Below are 18,000 nucleotides of genomic sequence, written 5' to 3'. Positions count from 1 at the left end.
TAACCCCAGTGATACCAGTGACCTCTATCCACCTGCAGTCACAGCACAAAGGCTTTCTGCCCTGTTCATTCAGATCTGGGCCCTTCAGATAACAAAAGAGAACTGTAGCAGCATATATAATTATAACCTTTGTATAGCAGTATACCTGCTGTATACGTACATATAAAGAAGCCTTAATGTTTGATGTGACGGGATTTATTGCCACTCCTAGTACATAGCACATAATAAATACCACCCTTTTTATACCCTGTTACTAATACTGCAATAACATATATGAGATGAATACCTATATGTATCAAAGGGAAGCCTCCGTCCCTATTATATATTACCCATTCGCTCAGTGTGTCATATTACAAAGTGCCTGTCTACGGTTGGGTTTCCTGCTACATACCTCAGACTCTTGCACTGCAGAAAGGAGATAGTAGTTGGCATTTTTGCACGGCTGTTGCAAAATGTCATTATTTTTTTTCCCCCTCTAAATGTTGTTGACAGTTTTACAGTTGATTTATGATGGTAACATTCATGGGATTTAAGAAGCTAATGTGTATAGTTATTGGGTCATGTCTAGCAGAGGCTTTCTTTGGCCTACAATTTTCCTGAAAACATCTATAACCTTCTGTATGCCACGCTTGCTGCAATCATCATCATCAACATTTATTTATATAGCGCCAGCAGACTCCGTAGCACTTGCAGGCGTGTTTGTCCTACTCTCTGAGAAAACGTGTAACACAGTAATCTATATACTGTAGTACAGGAGCCAAATGTTTGGTCTCTATAATCTTCTCTAAAGACAAGCAATCTTTTGTGATCTACCAAACGTCAAACATATATTCTGATTATGTATAATCAGTGGTTGAAGTGGGGGGGGGGGGGGTGTGTACGGTGGTTTGCCATAATGTCACTTCTACTGCCTCCATTGTAATACTATCACATTCCATTTGCTTATATTCCCATCATTATTTTTAAACTGCCACTTGTTGGGGCATACTTGGCAGCTTGTAGTCTCTCCCTTCCGCTAGATCACGGAGGGGAAGTCAGGTGGCAAGTGTGGGAGGGATCGTGGTGACGCTGTGGGGGCAGGGCTTAATGACACTTCCCTGGGATCCAGGAGGATTCCTGCTCTTCCGGTATTCCAGGAGGAAATTTGGGAGCCTCCCAGGCATTCCAAGGGAGCAAGCAAGTATGCGCTGTAGTATGCGCGCAGGGGGCGGGGCTCCGAAGATCGCATCATTTTGGCCAAACGCAGCGATTCCCGGTGAGTTGCAGCGTTTTGGACCTAATTCTGCCCACTTGGGCAGATCAGGGAGATTACCACACTCTCCTGGGAGTCCGGGAGACTCGCCTCGAAATGCGGGAGTCTCCTGGACATTCCGGGAGAGTTGGCAAGTATGCTGTAGCTACACTGTTGCCATAGGCTTTAGTATTGTAGACACGTCTGTGCAAAAGGCTAATTATTGTTTTCTCTTTCAACTGTTTGTATATTTTTTTTTTTTGTTCAATCTTTTTAAACAGTTATCACAATGAACAGTGTAAATTTTATTTAATCACACAATTTCCCATTATTTTATCACTGTGACGTCCATGCGATACGTCACTGTCATAGCTAAAAGTATCTGGAGCCCTCCCCCCCCCCTTGTGTATTGTGATAGGTTCTCCTGCTCATGCACCCCCTTAAAGATGGTTAACGAAATTGATTTTATAATGCTGTATTACAGAACCGGCAGCGCCCGGGAAAATTAACTTCATGTATCGGCCCCCTGGTCTCCAGGTAGGGGTAGGGGGCATTAGCTTTAGGGCAGTATACTTATTTAATATACGTGTGTCTGGTAGCGTCTTTCCGTATATAAAAATGTATAAAACTATGAAGGAAGCATACAGGACAAACCATACCTCCCGACATTGTGAATATTCAAATCGGGACACCGCTCCGAAAGGGGTTGTGTCTGTGTCACGTTAGGGGGCATGCCTGTGTCATGTGAGGGTGCATGGTCACACACCCTAGGTGACGTGCTAGGCCTATCCCAACACCCCTCCTGTACCCAAAAATCACCCTTCACTTGTCGTGGACACCAGACAGGTGTCCTCGGCATCGGCTAGCCATGGTACCTCCCAACTTTCTGTATGTCGGGACAAAGGTGCTGACCTCAGGACAGTCCCCTCATCTGGGGACTGTCCTACCGGAATCGGGACAGTTGGGAGGTATGGGCAAACTATTACACTGCAACAACATAGAATCATTTACACTACAACTCCAGGGGGAAATTTATCAAACTGCAGGTTTGAAAAAGTGGAGATGTTGCCTATAGCAACCAATCAGATTCTAGTTATCATTTATTTAGTACATTCTATAGAATGACAGCTAGAATCTGATTGGCTGCAATAGGCAAAATCTCCACTTTTTGAAACCCGCAGTTTGATAAATTTACCCCTAGGTGTGTATCATTCATTCTGATGGTTGCCTTTTTTTTTTATCAAAGGAAAACTAGAGAAGAAAGCCACAAAGGGATTTTTGGAAGTATTTCATTTCAGATGTAATCATATTTTGCCCCAAGCGAAAATTACCCAGAAAAACCATCTTAAACCAAGTACATCACTTTGAAATAAAAAAGTTAAAAATAATGAATATCTCAAAGAATATAAAAACTTTGTCAATTTATACATTGAAATAAAGATAAAACTGGAACCATCAAATCACTGTTATGTCAAAAATATACTAGAAAATCGACCTGAACGTTACATATTTTTCTTTTGGTACCGAAAGTTGCTGTGGCTTAAAATCTGATTTTTATATGACAGAATAAATATAAGAATAATGAGTTGGATACTAGTTAAACATAGAAATTGTCCTATCAAAATCCTTGTGGTGAATGGAACCGTAGTGGTAACATTGGTCATTTCGGCAAAAAAATGTTTTTTTTTGTAATGTTTTTACAAATAAGGTGTCTTTTAGATGTGTGATTACTCAAAATAATAACTAGGTGGGTGGGTGCAGTGAAAATATGATTTTATTAACCCCCTCAGGACCACAGGCGTTTCTGCTCAAATGACCACACCCATCTTCACATCCATTCGCATCACATCAAATGACCACACCCATTTTCTCTATAAGTAACTTCTATTGAAAATACCTTTTTTTTTTTTTTTTCATCCTGGTCTATTCAAGTGAATTTACTATTATTGGCTGGCATGGTGGAGTATTTCTGTAGCATATTTCATTTGGATATTACAATGAAGAATGTGCAAAAATATCTTCTAGGTCATAGAAAAATATGGGGCCCTGTGCTATAAAATTAAGGGGATAATACACAATTTTATAGTGTATTCTCACCCAATTAATATTTAGTAAGACATACAGTCGTAATGTTCTCTGTGCAGAACTTATAAGTAATTAGCATTCATACTGCTTGTACAGTGAATAGACTGTAGTGGAGTTGTGGCCTTAATAGTAGGCAGATTGTCATATATATTGTTTCAGAGTAATGCTTCATCAGAGGCCATGCAGGAAGTCAATGCGAGCATTGATGGAAAGCCATGTAATGCTAGGTCCAATAATCGTCTCAATCAGGCGACATACGACCGCTCGTTCAAAAGTTGGGTCAGTGTGTGCAGTGACACGATGGTCGAAAGTCTGCCCAAGTGGACGATTGTCGCCTCATTTGGTTGGTCGTACCATTAAATATTTTCGTGCCAATCTCGTTTCCATTGTGTAGTGTGTATAAACTTCCAACCGATCCACAACAGTGAGTGCGAAATTACAGTCACTGCTCACGACAACATGGCGGTATAAAGTCGCTAAAGGGACGTCCGCTCTTCCATTTATCGTCCTAAACAAGGCTAGTGTGTATGCAGTCCATGGACCGAGCGATCGGACCATCGATCGCATTTAAAATCGCTCGGCATAAAAAGTTGGTGGAAATTTCTGTAGTGTGTACCTAGCTTTAGACAAGTCCAGGAAGACCTTCGGAGATAAGAAAATGAGGACAAATGTCCAAACTGCCCTGTCCTAAAATCAGGACATGCTGCTGACTTTGAAGGTCCTTTTTGTCATGGTGATCAATACAAAATGTGTTTGTCCAGTTTAGTTTGAAGGAATGTGTCTCTATTTCAAGCTATTGTTGGTTCACCTATTCCTTAGCCTTGAACCTTTTGCCGTGGTTTTGTTCCGTAGTCCACACAATGTTTCATGAAATATTTGAGGACAATCAAACAGAACTTTAAATTTGAAACTCCGTGTAACAAGCACCTACTCATACATGTGCTATATGCTCCCCCAGCGAAGTGGTGGTTACATTTTTTAGAGAATAGGGGCTAGATTTACTAAACTGCGGGTTTGAAATAGTGGAGATGTTGCCTATAGCAACCAATCAGATTCTAGTTTTCAGTTATTCAGTACATTCTACAAAATGAAAGCTGCACTCTGATTGGTTGCTATAGTCAACATCTCCACTTTTTCAAACCGGCAGATTAGTAAATATACCCCCAGGGGTCTATTTATGACCCTTCATATTTTCTGCATGTTCATTATCATTTCTTATCGCAGTGATTTAACGTGCCTGTTTATTAAAATTGATTAGCTAGGATAGCAGTTCCAGGTTCCGAACTGGCTTTTACACACATGCGCTCTTAGCAGGAGGAGGGAGGGGAGAAGTGATGTTTCTCATGCGATGCTTTCCCTATAGGATAGACGATGGCGTTGGCAATCGGGGAACAAGCTGTAAAAGTTACGCTTTTCGGATCTTGGTAAAAAAAAAAAGTCCAGACCACAGTCCCCATTGAGAATAATGAGGACTGCGGTAGTTGGCTTAATGCAGGAGATATCTCTGATATGTCCTGTGTTGGGCTAATGTTAAATAGCAACATAATTTAATTATACCTAAGCTATGCGGAAACAGACATTTCTGCATGGATTTTGGCTTTGTACATAGACCCCTAATTTTCATGCTATGCTTTCCCCATTTTTAAAATCACCCAGCCAAGGTGCATGATTACGGAGTGTAGAATAACTGTTACTTAGAAATCGTGAATAGCACAACACTCAAACAAAAATTAAATAAATTTAATTGTACTATAGTGTAAGATGCCGCTATTCATACATGTGCAAGTTTCGGGTCCGAATTAATTACTTTATTCAAGTAAAAAAAAACCTGTTCTGGGTCTACTCAGCATGACTAGGAGGAAAAAGCTCAAATATTAAGTTGTAAAGATAGCAGTTGATGATAATATTAGTCGGTGATGATGGGCCAGTTACATAGTTAGACTTTCCCAAATGTTTGGAACAAGTTTAGAGTCAGAAAATGTGAGAACCGTGTACAGAAAATATTTGGGATGGGGTTAGTAACTTATTACTGTTGTAGCTAGCATACTACTAGAGCAGATTATATATGATAATACTTTGTATGGCCTAAATAACCAACTTGATGCACCAATCCTTACACCACCTCACTATAGTGTGAGCTTTGTGCTCACCACGCTATTGCCCCTGCTTTGTGCTCACCACGCTATTGCCCCTGCTCTGTACCCATCACATATGGCCCCTGCTCCGTACCCATCACATATGGCCCCTGCTCCGTACCTATCACATATGGCCCCTGCTCCGTACCTATCACATATTGCCCCTGCTCCGTACCCATCACATATTGCCCCTGCTCCGTACCCATCACATATTGCCCCTGCTCCGTACCCATCACACGCTGCCCCTGCCCCGTACCCATCACACGCTGCCCCTGCCCCGTACCCATCACACGCTGCCCCTGCCCCGTACCCATCACACGCTGCCCCTGCCCCGTACCCATCACACGCTGCCCCTGCCCCGTACCCATCACACGCTGCCCCTGCCCCGTACCCATCACACATTACAGATGCCCTCCCTCTCCATTCCATTGGCCAGAAACCATTAGAACTGGTCAGCATTTAGCTCATCCATAAATGGCTCCTTGTTATGTGCCTCATTAGGCTGGCGTTCAGTCATGGTAATAAATATTTACAGCCTTGTCTCGGTTATCTTTTATCTGTCTGTCTACTTATCTTGTATTTTGTAGTGCGAGCCACTGGATTTTATGAAGGATCTCAATATAGTGATTTTATTGTATTTTCAGTACAGCCCTTGTCATAGACTTACACTTAGATAATGCTACGTTATGTCATTTACAATGGCAGAAATAGCTAAATAGTGCAGGGCACATGTGTATTTTACTAGATGTTGTCCAATTAATACAAGTAAATGACTTGTATTCTACATAGTTTATCCTGTCTCTCCACTTTTACTGCCAAAAATAAATGACTGTGTTGTTGTTATATTGTAACCCATTGGGCAAGAAGCGAGGGAGTGTTGTGAAAGTGTCACATCTTTGCTAGTTACGGAGGGTGAAACTCGGGGTGAGGCAAGGAGGAACCCGAGGACAGCCGGCTGCACGGAATCAGGGTGGGGCCCTAATTGCAGCAGTTTCCAGGTCTCTAAAATGCTGGTGGTGAAATCCATACAGCAAAAGTCACTTTTTGTTTTCCCAGGAAGAAATATCATATTTTCATATATGTAAATATTTTATTTGGAAAGTATTTGGGAAAGCAATTTATTTTAACGCTTTGCATGTTGGAGATTTGAGTTTCATCGGATTCGGCTGCTTACCGTTGAGTATTGCAGAATGTGAGAGAAATATAGATATGGCAACTTTAATGTGGAAGTCATTATTCAAAATGCAATAATTGCTGATTTTTCATGCATAGAGATATAAGCCTCATTTGGTACTCCAAATATATGTGTAAAGATTGTCTCAAAACCCCATACTTCCCTGTGCAGTGTAATCATCTTATGATTGGCCATAGCTGTACCTCCTTTCCAGACGGAATTGGCTGCAAGGTTGTGATAGTTACGGATGCATTTTGGTACACATTAACAGTACAGAAAAGCGTATATGTTGCCCCAAACATTGACATGTGCATATAAGAGATCCATATTGTGATAATATGTAAATTAATCCGTAATATATGTCTGTATAATTATCTACAGGACAGTAAATAAGAGTCACATCTAGCAGGTCTAATTTGTGCTAGACTCTTATCCAGATTTATAGGTATTAAATATTTTGCAAGTAAGAAAAACAGAACACAGTATGTTTAACATGACACCCAAACTGGAAGCAAACGGTTATGGCTGCTCACCTGATTTCAGAATCCGCGAGGAGTGTTGTTAAAACTGCAAGAGGAGAATTAAATTCCCCCCGAAGTACCGCCGCGTTACAGAGATTACCGTTATTACGGTAGTATTAACCCGGCTTTCTGAGCTGCGAGCAAAAGTCGGCATTGGAACTACCATAATAATGGTAATTACGCGTACTATTACCGTAATAACGGTAGTAGTTTTATCGCAGCGGTACTTCGGGGGGTTTTCCCCCCAAGGGTCCTGTTTATTAAGCCCTGCGTTAGACAAAGTACCGCATTAACCGCAGTTCCCATAATGGTCAATGGGGACTGCGGTGTAGGCAAATCTAAGAAGCTCCAAAAAGATTTGTTTTTTTTGGAGCTTGGTCCTGATGTCTAACTCCATCTGAAGACCCGAGGTTACGGATGTGCATTAAAGACTCCGGGTCAGAACTCTGAGACTTCAACAGAAAAGAGTCATCACTGGGACAGCGTCCTATCAGATGCACTGTCCCGACATGACTTTTATAGTAAATTTCCCCGAAAAGTTGCTAGTCATCGTTGCAGTGACAGATGATACTTAACAGGACAAAAACCTGAAAATTGTTTAATAGGCCCCTAAGGGCCCGATTCAGAGTGAGACATACGTTTTGCATAGCTTATTTTTGTGTTTTTTCACACTGCGTGTGCTCCACATTTGATTATATGCAACTGCGGCTATTTGGACCTGCAAATTGTTCCCACTTACGACTCCTTACGCCTGAAGGGGCATTATGGGGGAGGCAGGGGGTGTACAGTACAGTAAGGAAGTGTGATGTTCAAGCAATTGCTTATGGATTCAGAGACTGGGCCATGGTCGCAGATAGGACTGAAGAAGAGGTTATATTTGCGGTTTGTCAGGCGCAGGTGTAAGTAGCAGATTATAATGAGGACGGAAACTTAAATTAGCGAACTGCTTGTAATTAGAGGTTTGCAAATGACACACAGATGCTTATTGACACTTTAGTAGCCACTTGGCTATAGATTAGGACTTGCCGAGCATATTGTAGAGATAAAACAGAGCCATCAGCCCTATAAACTACCAATCTTGGTAGTTTAAATTAAAATTCTTAAAGCATTTATTCAAATATAGACATAATAAAACATTTGTATTGACTTGTAAAAAATACACCTTAATATAATATATATGTATATTCAGACAGAAATATATGGGCAGCACGGTGGCTCAGTGGTTAGCGTTTCTGCCTCACAGCACTGGGGTCATGAGTTCAATTCCCGACCATGGCCTTATCTGTGAGGAGTTTGTATGTTCTCCCCCTGTTTGCGTGGGTTTCCTCCGGGTGCTCCGGTTTCCTCCCACCCTCCAAAAAACATACTGGTAGGTTAATTGGCTGCTATCAAAATTGACCCTAGTCTGTCTCTCTATGTCTGCATGTCTATGTGTGTATGTTAGGGAATTTAGACTGTAACTCCAATGGGGCAGGGACTGATGTGAGTGAGTTCTCTGTACAGCGCTGCGGAATTAGTGGCGCTGTATAAATAATTGGTGATGATGATGATATGTTAGTTTTTCAGTGCAGGCTCTAGCCTGCGAAACTGTTCTCAGATAGAAAAAACAATTGTCTCCTCAATCCAGTTATATTCAGTCTGGAAGGTCCACAGACTTTAGTCTCAAATATCACAGTCGTTATTATCCTACAATATTATTAAGAGAGCAGTGTAGGGAGAGGCGTTGATTTTTTAAATGCAATTTAGTTTTTATTCAGGCATGGTGCTCTCATCTGGGTAATAGGTCCCATACTGGTTGATTTCTATTTGACCGTTCACAGGAAAATGCTAATATGCAAAGGCATTTATACTTTGACAAACGTTAAATATATAATTTTCTGAGTGACATTACGTTTCCAATGCTGTATGGGCACTGCCTATCCCCTGTTGTCGCGTGTCTGACCGCTAAAAGCCAGGTCTGTTTCTAATATACTGTATGTTTGAGAAAATGCACTACAGGCGTGTTCATTGTACAGAATAAACAGGTTCACTAACAAAAGCACACAGCCTGGATTTATATAGTATATAGCTTTTCATTGAACTCAAAAAAGCAACTACATGGAAGAAGTTTGGTTAGAAAAAAGACAGGTCTTCCAAAACGTGGACAGTGCATATGGAGGTCTACCGGCATATGGTAAACATGATTTTTCCATTGCGTTTCCATCCAAAAGGTCCAGTGTTTCCCCTGTTACCATCCTAACCTTTTTCTTCTAATTGTTTCTTCACAACTAGACATATTCGCAGACTTATACATACAAAGAGGACGCAATGGGCCTGATTAAGGAAAGTAAAGCAAAAAAAAAAAAGTAACTTTACACCTTGGCAAAACCATATTGCATTGAAGGGGGAGGTAAATTTAAAGTGTGGGGACAGCTTTATAGTAGGGGTAGGGCATATCCTAGATCAGTGGTCAGGAAACAGGGGTAAATTACCCCAAATGGGGTAAAAATGAAATTCCTGGGGGTAATGCTGCTGATTCACATGCTGTCAGTTGGATTGTAGACCCCTTTAAATGTGAAATTGCTGTTGTACCAGAAGAGCCTCAAGGGTTGGCAGAGGCACTTCTTGAGCTTCGATGCAATAATATAGCATGTATTGCATTTGAAAACAAAGCAGATCTGTCATATTTTTGGATGTCAACAGCTGCAAAGGCATCAAAATTGCACATGAGGAGGCAGTCAAAAAGTTACTGCCTTTTGCAACAACCTACCTTTGCGAACAAGGATTTTCCACTCTGACAAACATAAAAACAAAGCAGAGAAATCGCTTGGACGCCGAAGACTGTATCCAAATTGCTCTGACACCAAAATGCCCCAATATTGATGCTCTCGTATCAAAAATGAAGCAACATCATTTCTCCAAAACCTGAAGTTTTGAAGTTGAAGCTTTCAAAGAAATTTTGAATAGATTCAATAAAATTTTTGAATTCCAATAATTAATAATATATGATTTCCTTCCTTTCAAATCAAGGGGGTAATGTCTGCTTATTTAAATATATTTGGGGGTAAAAGGTAAAAAAGTTCCCTGACCCCTCTGTCGTAGATCAACTTTAAATGTCAGTGGATAAGTAAAGCTATCAAGTATTTGTGTGCTACATGAAAAATCAGCCGATATTTAACTTATGTGCAAAATAATAAACAAATTTTCACCCCTTGCTTTGTAACATGGTTTTGCCAAGGTTCAAAGTTACTAATTTTGTTTATTTACTTTCCTTAATGAATCAGGCCCAATATGTACAGTACTTCCTGTTCTGATGATAGGTTCATTTGTGATACATGAATATATTTGTTTGTAACTTTAAAACTAAAACCGTTTACGCTATAATTCTATAAATGAAAAAATAAAAGCATCATTCTGTCTCTTTAGTTATCTTTAATAAATATGTGTGTTTCAGATTTGTAATGTGGTTATGAAATATGTTTATTATTCTTTTTTCCTTTTAGGTGGTGGTATGTTTATTATAACATTCTAAATGATCTGTAGCTGTTTTGAGCGGAACCCCCAACTTCTGGACTTGAGCCTCAGATCTCCACTCTGTCACCCGCTTGGGATCCTCTTCTTGGCCGGGTTAAAGATGCGTTGAGCTGGACACTGCACTTGGCCTTCATGTAAATATTCACCCTCACGTCGTCTTATCTGATGTACACAAGTGGGACCATTCCTGTGCCGCCTCTTATTCCCACCCGTTTGCCGTGACTGGATCTGTCAGCATTTCTCCAGGCTTTTAGCCCCCCCTCGACCCTGGTGCCTTCTTTTCGGTGTACCGTTTGTGTGAGGCAAAGCTGCCAAGATGATGTGCGAAGTGATGCCCACCATTAACGAGGACAACCGCCGGGGGTCCACCTACAGCTCTGACGATGCCAATTTCGAACAGCTGATGGTGAACATGTTGAATGAGCGGGAGAGGCTGCTGGAGACTCTCCGGGAGACTCAGGAGAGCCTGGCCACCGCGCAGCTTCGGTTGCGAGAACTAGGTCACGAGAAGGAATCTCTTCAGAGGCAGCTGAACATCGCCCTACCACAGGTGAGGACAGCACCGTCTGGTACATCGTACTTTTATATTTTCTGTGCGGAGTGTATATTGAAGTCAGTTAATTATTTACACGTCTAATACTCATTTCTTAAATTATTGCTTTTCATGTAGTGTTATATGGCTTCCAGGAAATCCGTGATCTGATGTCTACAAAACGGCCACTCACTGCATATTGATTATATATAACGCTTTAAATGTAAAAAAAAAAGGTGTCACCAGATTTCTACCATTTATATACAGGATAATAGTGAATATTAAAATACTTTTAAGGCGATTTTAAGGTCCCCACACAAAAATGTTTTCTGAATTTTAATTGATACAAATTATGGTTTCAATGAACGATTTGTACACAAATAGAATCCGCCAAATGCAATTGTTGTCAAGTACTGGACAGCTTGCCGATAACATCTGTTTGGGGCTCCAATAAGGGATCACTTTTAACTTCAGTCCGTTCCCTGCTCCTGCCAATTGCTTGGAGGGATTGTGGGTAGACCTATAAAGAATCACCTTTATACTTTGTATTGGTGCTATACAGGCTGATTATACCACAGCCAACATGCAGAACCTCAGTTGTAGTCTGAGGGGGGGAGGGGGGAGGATTCAGTTCCTGAAGATGAGCCGTCTGCTCCTCTTATTTTTGGGTTACATCTCTCATTTTCCCGCGCTCCTCAGATGGTGAAAGGGATGTGGTATATAGAAGGCTGGGTGTGGCATCGTTCGGTAGATAAGTCGGGGCTTGAGCTGGTCATGGGCAGAGCCGTAACTAGGGCTGTGCAACAGGGGCGACCACCCAGGGGACAACGCTGAAGGGGGGCGCAATTTAGGAATATTTTAGATTCATTTGGTTAAAATTGAGGGCTAGGGGGGCGGCATTTGTCTTTCTTGCCCCAGGCGCTAGAATTCTAAGTTACGGCTCTGGTCATGGGCATGTACTTCTTTTGTCCCCATGTGGCTTTTTAAAGTGTTAATAACAGTATAGAAACGTGTGACTCAAATTGCTGAAGCTAAAGGCATAGCCCAGGGTTTCCCAAACCCAGTCCTCAGGGCTCCCCAACAGTGCAGGTTTTCCGGATCACATGTGACATAATTAGGACCACCTGTGGATCTGTTACAATGTGTCAGTCAGTAATGAATACACCTGTGCTTCAGCAAGGAGATTTGGAAGACCTGCACTGTTAGGGAGCTCTGAGGACTGGGTTTGGGAAACCCTGGCATAGCTGATTATTACAAGAGACATCCGTCTAGCACAGAGGTAGGCCACGTATCTTCACGCAATGCCAGCCATTAGGACCATCTCATGCTGGTACTTGCAGTCCCACATGTGGCCTCACTCGGGTCCTGGTTTCAGAGCAGGAGAAGACAACTCTTCATACATCCGAACTAAGAAATACATTTCCTAGGGGGCAGCTGAGTTTTCTGGGAGCTTTAGTTCCAATAGCTGAAGTGCAGAAGACCAGAATGGACCTGAAGTCCATCGTGAATTATATTATTATATTGGTGCTCGGTACTAAGCCTCACTGCTGCTGTGCTCTTTCCGTTAAGCGGCAACATTTAGTATCGGCAGCTTGCAGAGGGAGACATGATTGTGCCATAATAGAGTTATATTCTATGTAGGATCAGCCTAGATAGTCTGAGTTCCAAGGCTGCAGCCCAGGCATATATCAGACTAAAAATAGTCCTGTAGGCACAGGCTCCATTGTGTCCTCTCCGGACCTGAATATGAAGTACGTGGGAAGATTAGATTAGCAGTTTGTGTGCTCTGAATGGTAATGACTTTGCTTACAGCGTGTCATTCTAGCTAGGAGGACTGAAATGCCTTCTCCTGCAACAGCTATTTAAATCGTGAATGGAGAATTTTTAAGAAAGATTATTTTTTCCCCCACAGCTTTTATGGCAGTTACTTAGTATTTTATTTAAATATCTATCTCGCAGAGTTTCGTCTAAGCGTCATTTGCTGAGTATTAATGAACGCAGGTATTTTAGATCGAGATTTACAACCGTCTGTACTGAGTTAGTTAGTGCCGTCCTCTCCGGCCTCCACACTTTGTGAAATCATTTGGTTTGTGACAAGTACGTGCACTTATAAAGGCCCGGACCAACGGTACCAGTCTCCAGAGGACAGCAGGAAAATAGCTTTGTATGCTGATTGGTGTATTCCAGAAACCCATTAATTTATTCAAGTCCATACAACTGAAAGTTTTTGGTATTTCACACCCAAGAGAACGCCAGCCGGTATCCTGGCTACATTGGCTAAGCTCCAAATGGGTTCCTGTAGACTTCCTACAACACATACCAACACATTTATTATTAAATTATCCGGTGAGATGTGCTGTACTCCAAATTATCATCCAAACTTGGCTTTTTAATTGTGCTGATGGTGAGAGCACCTGGATCTATTATATTGGTGCTCTTAAAAGAATTGTCCACCCATAGTGGTGTTTTACTAGTAGTCCCCTAAAATATCACCATACCAGAGGTCCAATGCCAGTGACCCTTTTTCCATGTGAAGATACTTGTCCTCTCGGCAGCTGTTTAATGACTGTTTGTCCTCCTCCTTCAATGGCAGGAGAATATTGAAACTCTGTTCTTCTAATGCATCATGGTTTGCAATGTGTCCAGGGTACTGATTGGTCAGCTGCAATATATTTTAAAAGTGCGAGATTTCAAAATTCTCCTGGAAAGGTGTTTACCAGTAAAACTTTAAAAACAAAGCCTACAATGTATCACAGCAGTTCATCGATTAAATGTATAAATGAACGGCTCTGATACATTGTGGTTAGCATTGAGAATCGACCTGGGAATACTGAGTTATATAATAGCATTATACAAATAAACTATAATGATTATAATATTGATCATATATTTTAAAATGCTACTAAAGGGGAAGTTTTATAAAATTATTTAAAGGTACAATTGAAGTCCTTTTATTATGTCCCAGTGTTTGGTTATCTTTTTTTATTGATAATGGAGAGGAAAAAAACGTATTTACCTTCTATTAAACTGTCAATTATTACTTATGAAACCTGGCTGCTATTGGCTATACGATCATTTTTCATCTGCTTCAATTAAATGTTTGCGCTAGGAAGTGACAGTCAGATTCTGATTGGTTGCTGTCGGCCACACCTCCCTTTTCCTTTGCAACAACTTTTATGAAAGTTCCTCAATACATTTTGCTTTGTTCAAAGGGTAAATTCAATCGGTACCCTCTCGTGCAGTTTAATTTCACTAATGTATGAAAGATGCTTCAGTTTACATTGGCTTCGCAAGCAGAATTGACACCTTAAACTTATGTCTATAGATACATTATAAAACTAAATATGGTTTTCTGTTTTACTGAATATTTGAAAAGTTATCATCAAAAAACTTCTGTGAGCCACTGTGCATGAAACGACATCTTCCATCATGCATTGTGGTTCATAGCAAACACTAGGTACCGTGCAGGTAGACAAGGGACTGAAAAGTATCTCAAACAAATCCCTTCACCTCCATTGGTCAAACGGTCTTGTCTGTAAGTAAGATAACCAACTCTGAAACAAACATATCCTCACTTCTGCTTATAAGTGTGTTTCCTTCCATTACTATCGATGGGATATCCAACTATGGAGGTTCAGAGCCAGTCACCTCCCCATCTAGGCGCAGTGATAGTTACATGTAGACATGCCTGCAAGGGCTGGACCAGATTAGGATCGGCTGAGAAGAGGATTCGTCAAACAATCCTGATCTAGAGCAACCTGAAGGAGACCATTAAAATATAATAACTCCTTTAAGAAAAGTAAATAGCAACCAATAAAAATATTTTATTTGTCTCTGTAAAATAAAAAAAAAAGCATAAGTAGGATATTTGCTAGTTTCTGGCGGGTTTGAAAAGTGGAAATGTTGCCTATAGCAACCAATCAGATTCTAGTTATTTATTTAGTACATTCTACAAAATGACAGTTAGAATCTGATTGGTTGCTATAGGCAACATCTCCACTTTTCAAACCCGCCGGAAAATCTCAGCTTGATACATTTCTTGCCATATATCTGCGTTTTACTTAATAATAGCTCCTTCCCTTCCCCTGGGGCTATTCCATGCAGCTGATTTTCCCGGGGCTCTCTGGTTTGCTTTATAGCCAAGGTTAAAAACCAGTGTTGTGGAAGCCGTTTTAAAATGTGAGCTCAAAAGTTTTCCAGAAAAGAAACAGAGCAGCCCTGGAAAAAATGTCTCAGGGGACAGGAAGAAGTGAGTAAAATATAGGCGATTAGGTGGTAAATATATAGGGCCTGATTCATCAAGGAAAGTAAGGCAAAAAAGGAGCAAGTTTGCTCCTGGGCAAACCATGTTACAGTACAGGGGGTGCAAATTAGTATGTTATTTTGTACATAAGATAAATACTGGCTGTTTTTTTTTTTTTATGCAGCACACAAATACTTGATAGCTTTCTTTTTACACTGAAATGTAAAGTTGATCTAGGACATGCTCTACCCCAACTATAAATCTGCCATCACATTTTAAATTTACCTCTCCCTCCAATGCAACATGGTTTTGCCGAGGTGCAAAGTTACTCCTTTTTTTTTTTTGCTTTCCTTTCCTTAATGAACCAGAATTGACAGAGAAGTAGGCAAAGTGGATGCAGCTACAGACCCCTAAGTTTATCATAGATTGTACAGGGATTGCATAAAACGAACATAGATTCACCTGTACTAGGCACAATGAAGAGAATGAAGACCTCGGGTTAGAGTGCCTTTAAAGTGAAAGAAAATAAATAATTCATCAATGAAATAAGAGCGTGCTTCAGGCAGACGATCTGTGAGTCATTATGGTCTATGATGATTACATCGGAACAGGGATTGCCCAGCGCTGGTGCCTGAAGTTAACCAGCAGGGGTCTGTAAAACAGCCAGGCTTAGAGATGAACCTTCTCTGCGATTGCAAAGGGTTTCTTTCATCAAAATATCCTCTGTGCATCTTCCTACACCACAGAAAAAAGAAAAGCATGAAATGAAAATAAAATCCGCTAGCTGTGCTTCATTTTGGAGATACTTGCTGCTCCTAATTGCTGGAAATCACAGATTTATCATTATTCTGCTTCTATAAGTGGCGGTTGCTAAAACTATGGGATTATACACTGTTATTAATTTAATTCCTGTTCTTACAAAATACAATTCAGCTCTTATGTTCTGTAATAACAGTACAATGCATCATTTAATGACTAGTAAAAGATAATAGTAGTAAAAGTTAAAATAGTAAAGCTATTTTTTGTACTTGCGCATAAAATATCTATAAAAATGATATATTTGGGAATTCTTATCGTTGATTCTCTGTGATGTCAATTTAAAGAAAATAATAATTTGTCTAAAGAACAAACAAAAAAACGGACAATGTATTGCAAGCATGCCTCCCCTAAATAAACCTTGGAGCAATCCGATATCTTCGGAAAGCACCTACGTACAGTTAAAGTATCTTTGAGAGGTTCCTATATGGTTAGTGCATTTGTTATCGAGAGCTTCATCATGAAGATAAAAAAAATAATAGCAAATCTAACTATAAGGTCCATCGTAAAGAAATTGAGAGAATATGGCATAACTGTGAATTTGTATAGAACAATCCGTCATGGAAAAAATTGCATTATTGCAAGAAGATCTCATCAGTGCATTATGGGAGGGTAGCATAAAGGAAACTGTCATTGAGGAAAAGTCACATGACATCATTGCCTAGAGTTTGCCAGAGAGCATGATACACAGTGGAAGAATATTCTGTAGTCTGATGAAGTCAGGAGTTTACCATTTGGCCTTAAGGCCTAAGAACACTATCCTGCCGTCATGTTTCACGATAGGAAGCAGAATGCTATGGAGGTGATTCTCATTGACTGGAAAACCTGTCAAAATCGAGGGCAAAACCGGTATGGATGAGGAAAACCTACTGGAATATACAAGAAATGTTCAACTCCAGCAGGAAAATGATCAAAAGTCACAGTGATGTGTTTTACTTACAAATAAACTATACTCTGTACATATCTAGTCAAAGAGTTCCAGCCAAATGGCCTCCAACCAGCCTGATGGACTTATCTCTTAAAGTCTCCCGGCTGCTGTGTTGATAAGTGTTAAGAATTCCTAAATAAATCCATTTGATTCCATAACATGTAACTAAAATGTGAAAAATGCCAACAGGGGTGAATTCACTTTCATGGCCACTGTTTTTGCAAATGTGAACTCCCATCATTAAATACGTCTGGAAAGAAAAATCCATACCCTATCTAGGGATCCATGTCCTCACCAATATCTCAGATATTTTAAGTTAATTACCTGCCTCTAATAGCCCAACTAAACAAACTATCGAGCTCCTGGATGACATATGAGGTTTCGTGGTTGGGCCGGGTGGTGGCTTACAAAATTATGCTTCTTCCCAAGCTCATATTCTATTTAGGACTATATTATTCTTCCAAAGAAATTCATGGCCACACTTCACTCATCAGGGCTCCGTTATATCTGGAGCGGTAGACCATCCAGGCTTTGTTGGGCCCGCATGATCCTACCTAAAAGACTTTGGGACCTAACGTTGCCAGATGTGATCAGGTATGAAGAGGCTTACATACTCTCTCAGATTAGGGACTGGTCCCTCCACTCTCTACAAAATCCCTGAGTGGATATTGAACAAGCACTCAATGCTGTGTGCCCTATCTCAGACTTGATATGGCTCCCCAAATCGATGAGACCCTATTCCTCTAATTTTCTGACCTCGATTAGTGATGCCTTGAAAGTTTGGGACAGAACCATTGGAGCCGCCACTGAGTTTACCGGTCC

At 40.7% G+C, this 18,000-nt stretch overlaps 1 protein-coding gene across 6 annotated transcripts in view; it reads left to right on the top strand.

Annotated features, from left to right (window-relative positions):
* The window catches only part of PPFIA3 (PPFI scaffold protein A3), a 118,285-nt gene that overhangs the window by 17,353 nt on the left and 82,932 nt on the right, over positions 1 to 18,000 (top strand). For all 6 annotated transcript variants that reach the window (XM_075191591.1, XM_075191587.1, XM_075191589.1 and 3 more), the window contains exon 2: positions 10,629 to 11,209. In XM_075191591.1, coding sequence (XP_075047692.1) covers positions 10,976 to 11,209 — 234 coding nt within the window. In that variant the 5' untranslated portion in view covers positions 10,629 to 10,975. The remainder of the gene's footprint in view (positions 1 to 10,628; positions 11,210 to 18,000) is intronic.

Source organism: Mixophyes fleayi, chromosome 11, assembly GCF_038048845.1.
Source record: "Mixophyes fleayi isolate aMixFle1 chromosome 11, aMixFle1.hap1, whole genome shotgun sequence".
Classification (NCBI taxonomy): domain Eukaryota; kingdom Metazoa; phylum Chordata; class Amphibia; order Anura; family Limnodynastidae; genus Mixophyes; species Mixophyes fleayi.
The sequence above is the reverse complement of the archived record's forward strand: the minus strand, read 5'-3'. Positions and strand labels throughout refer to the sequence as shown.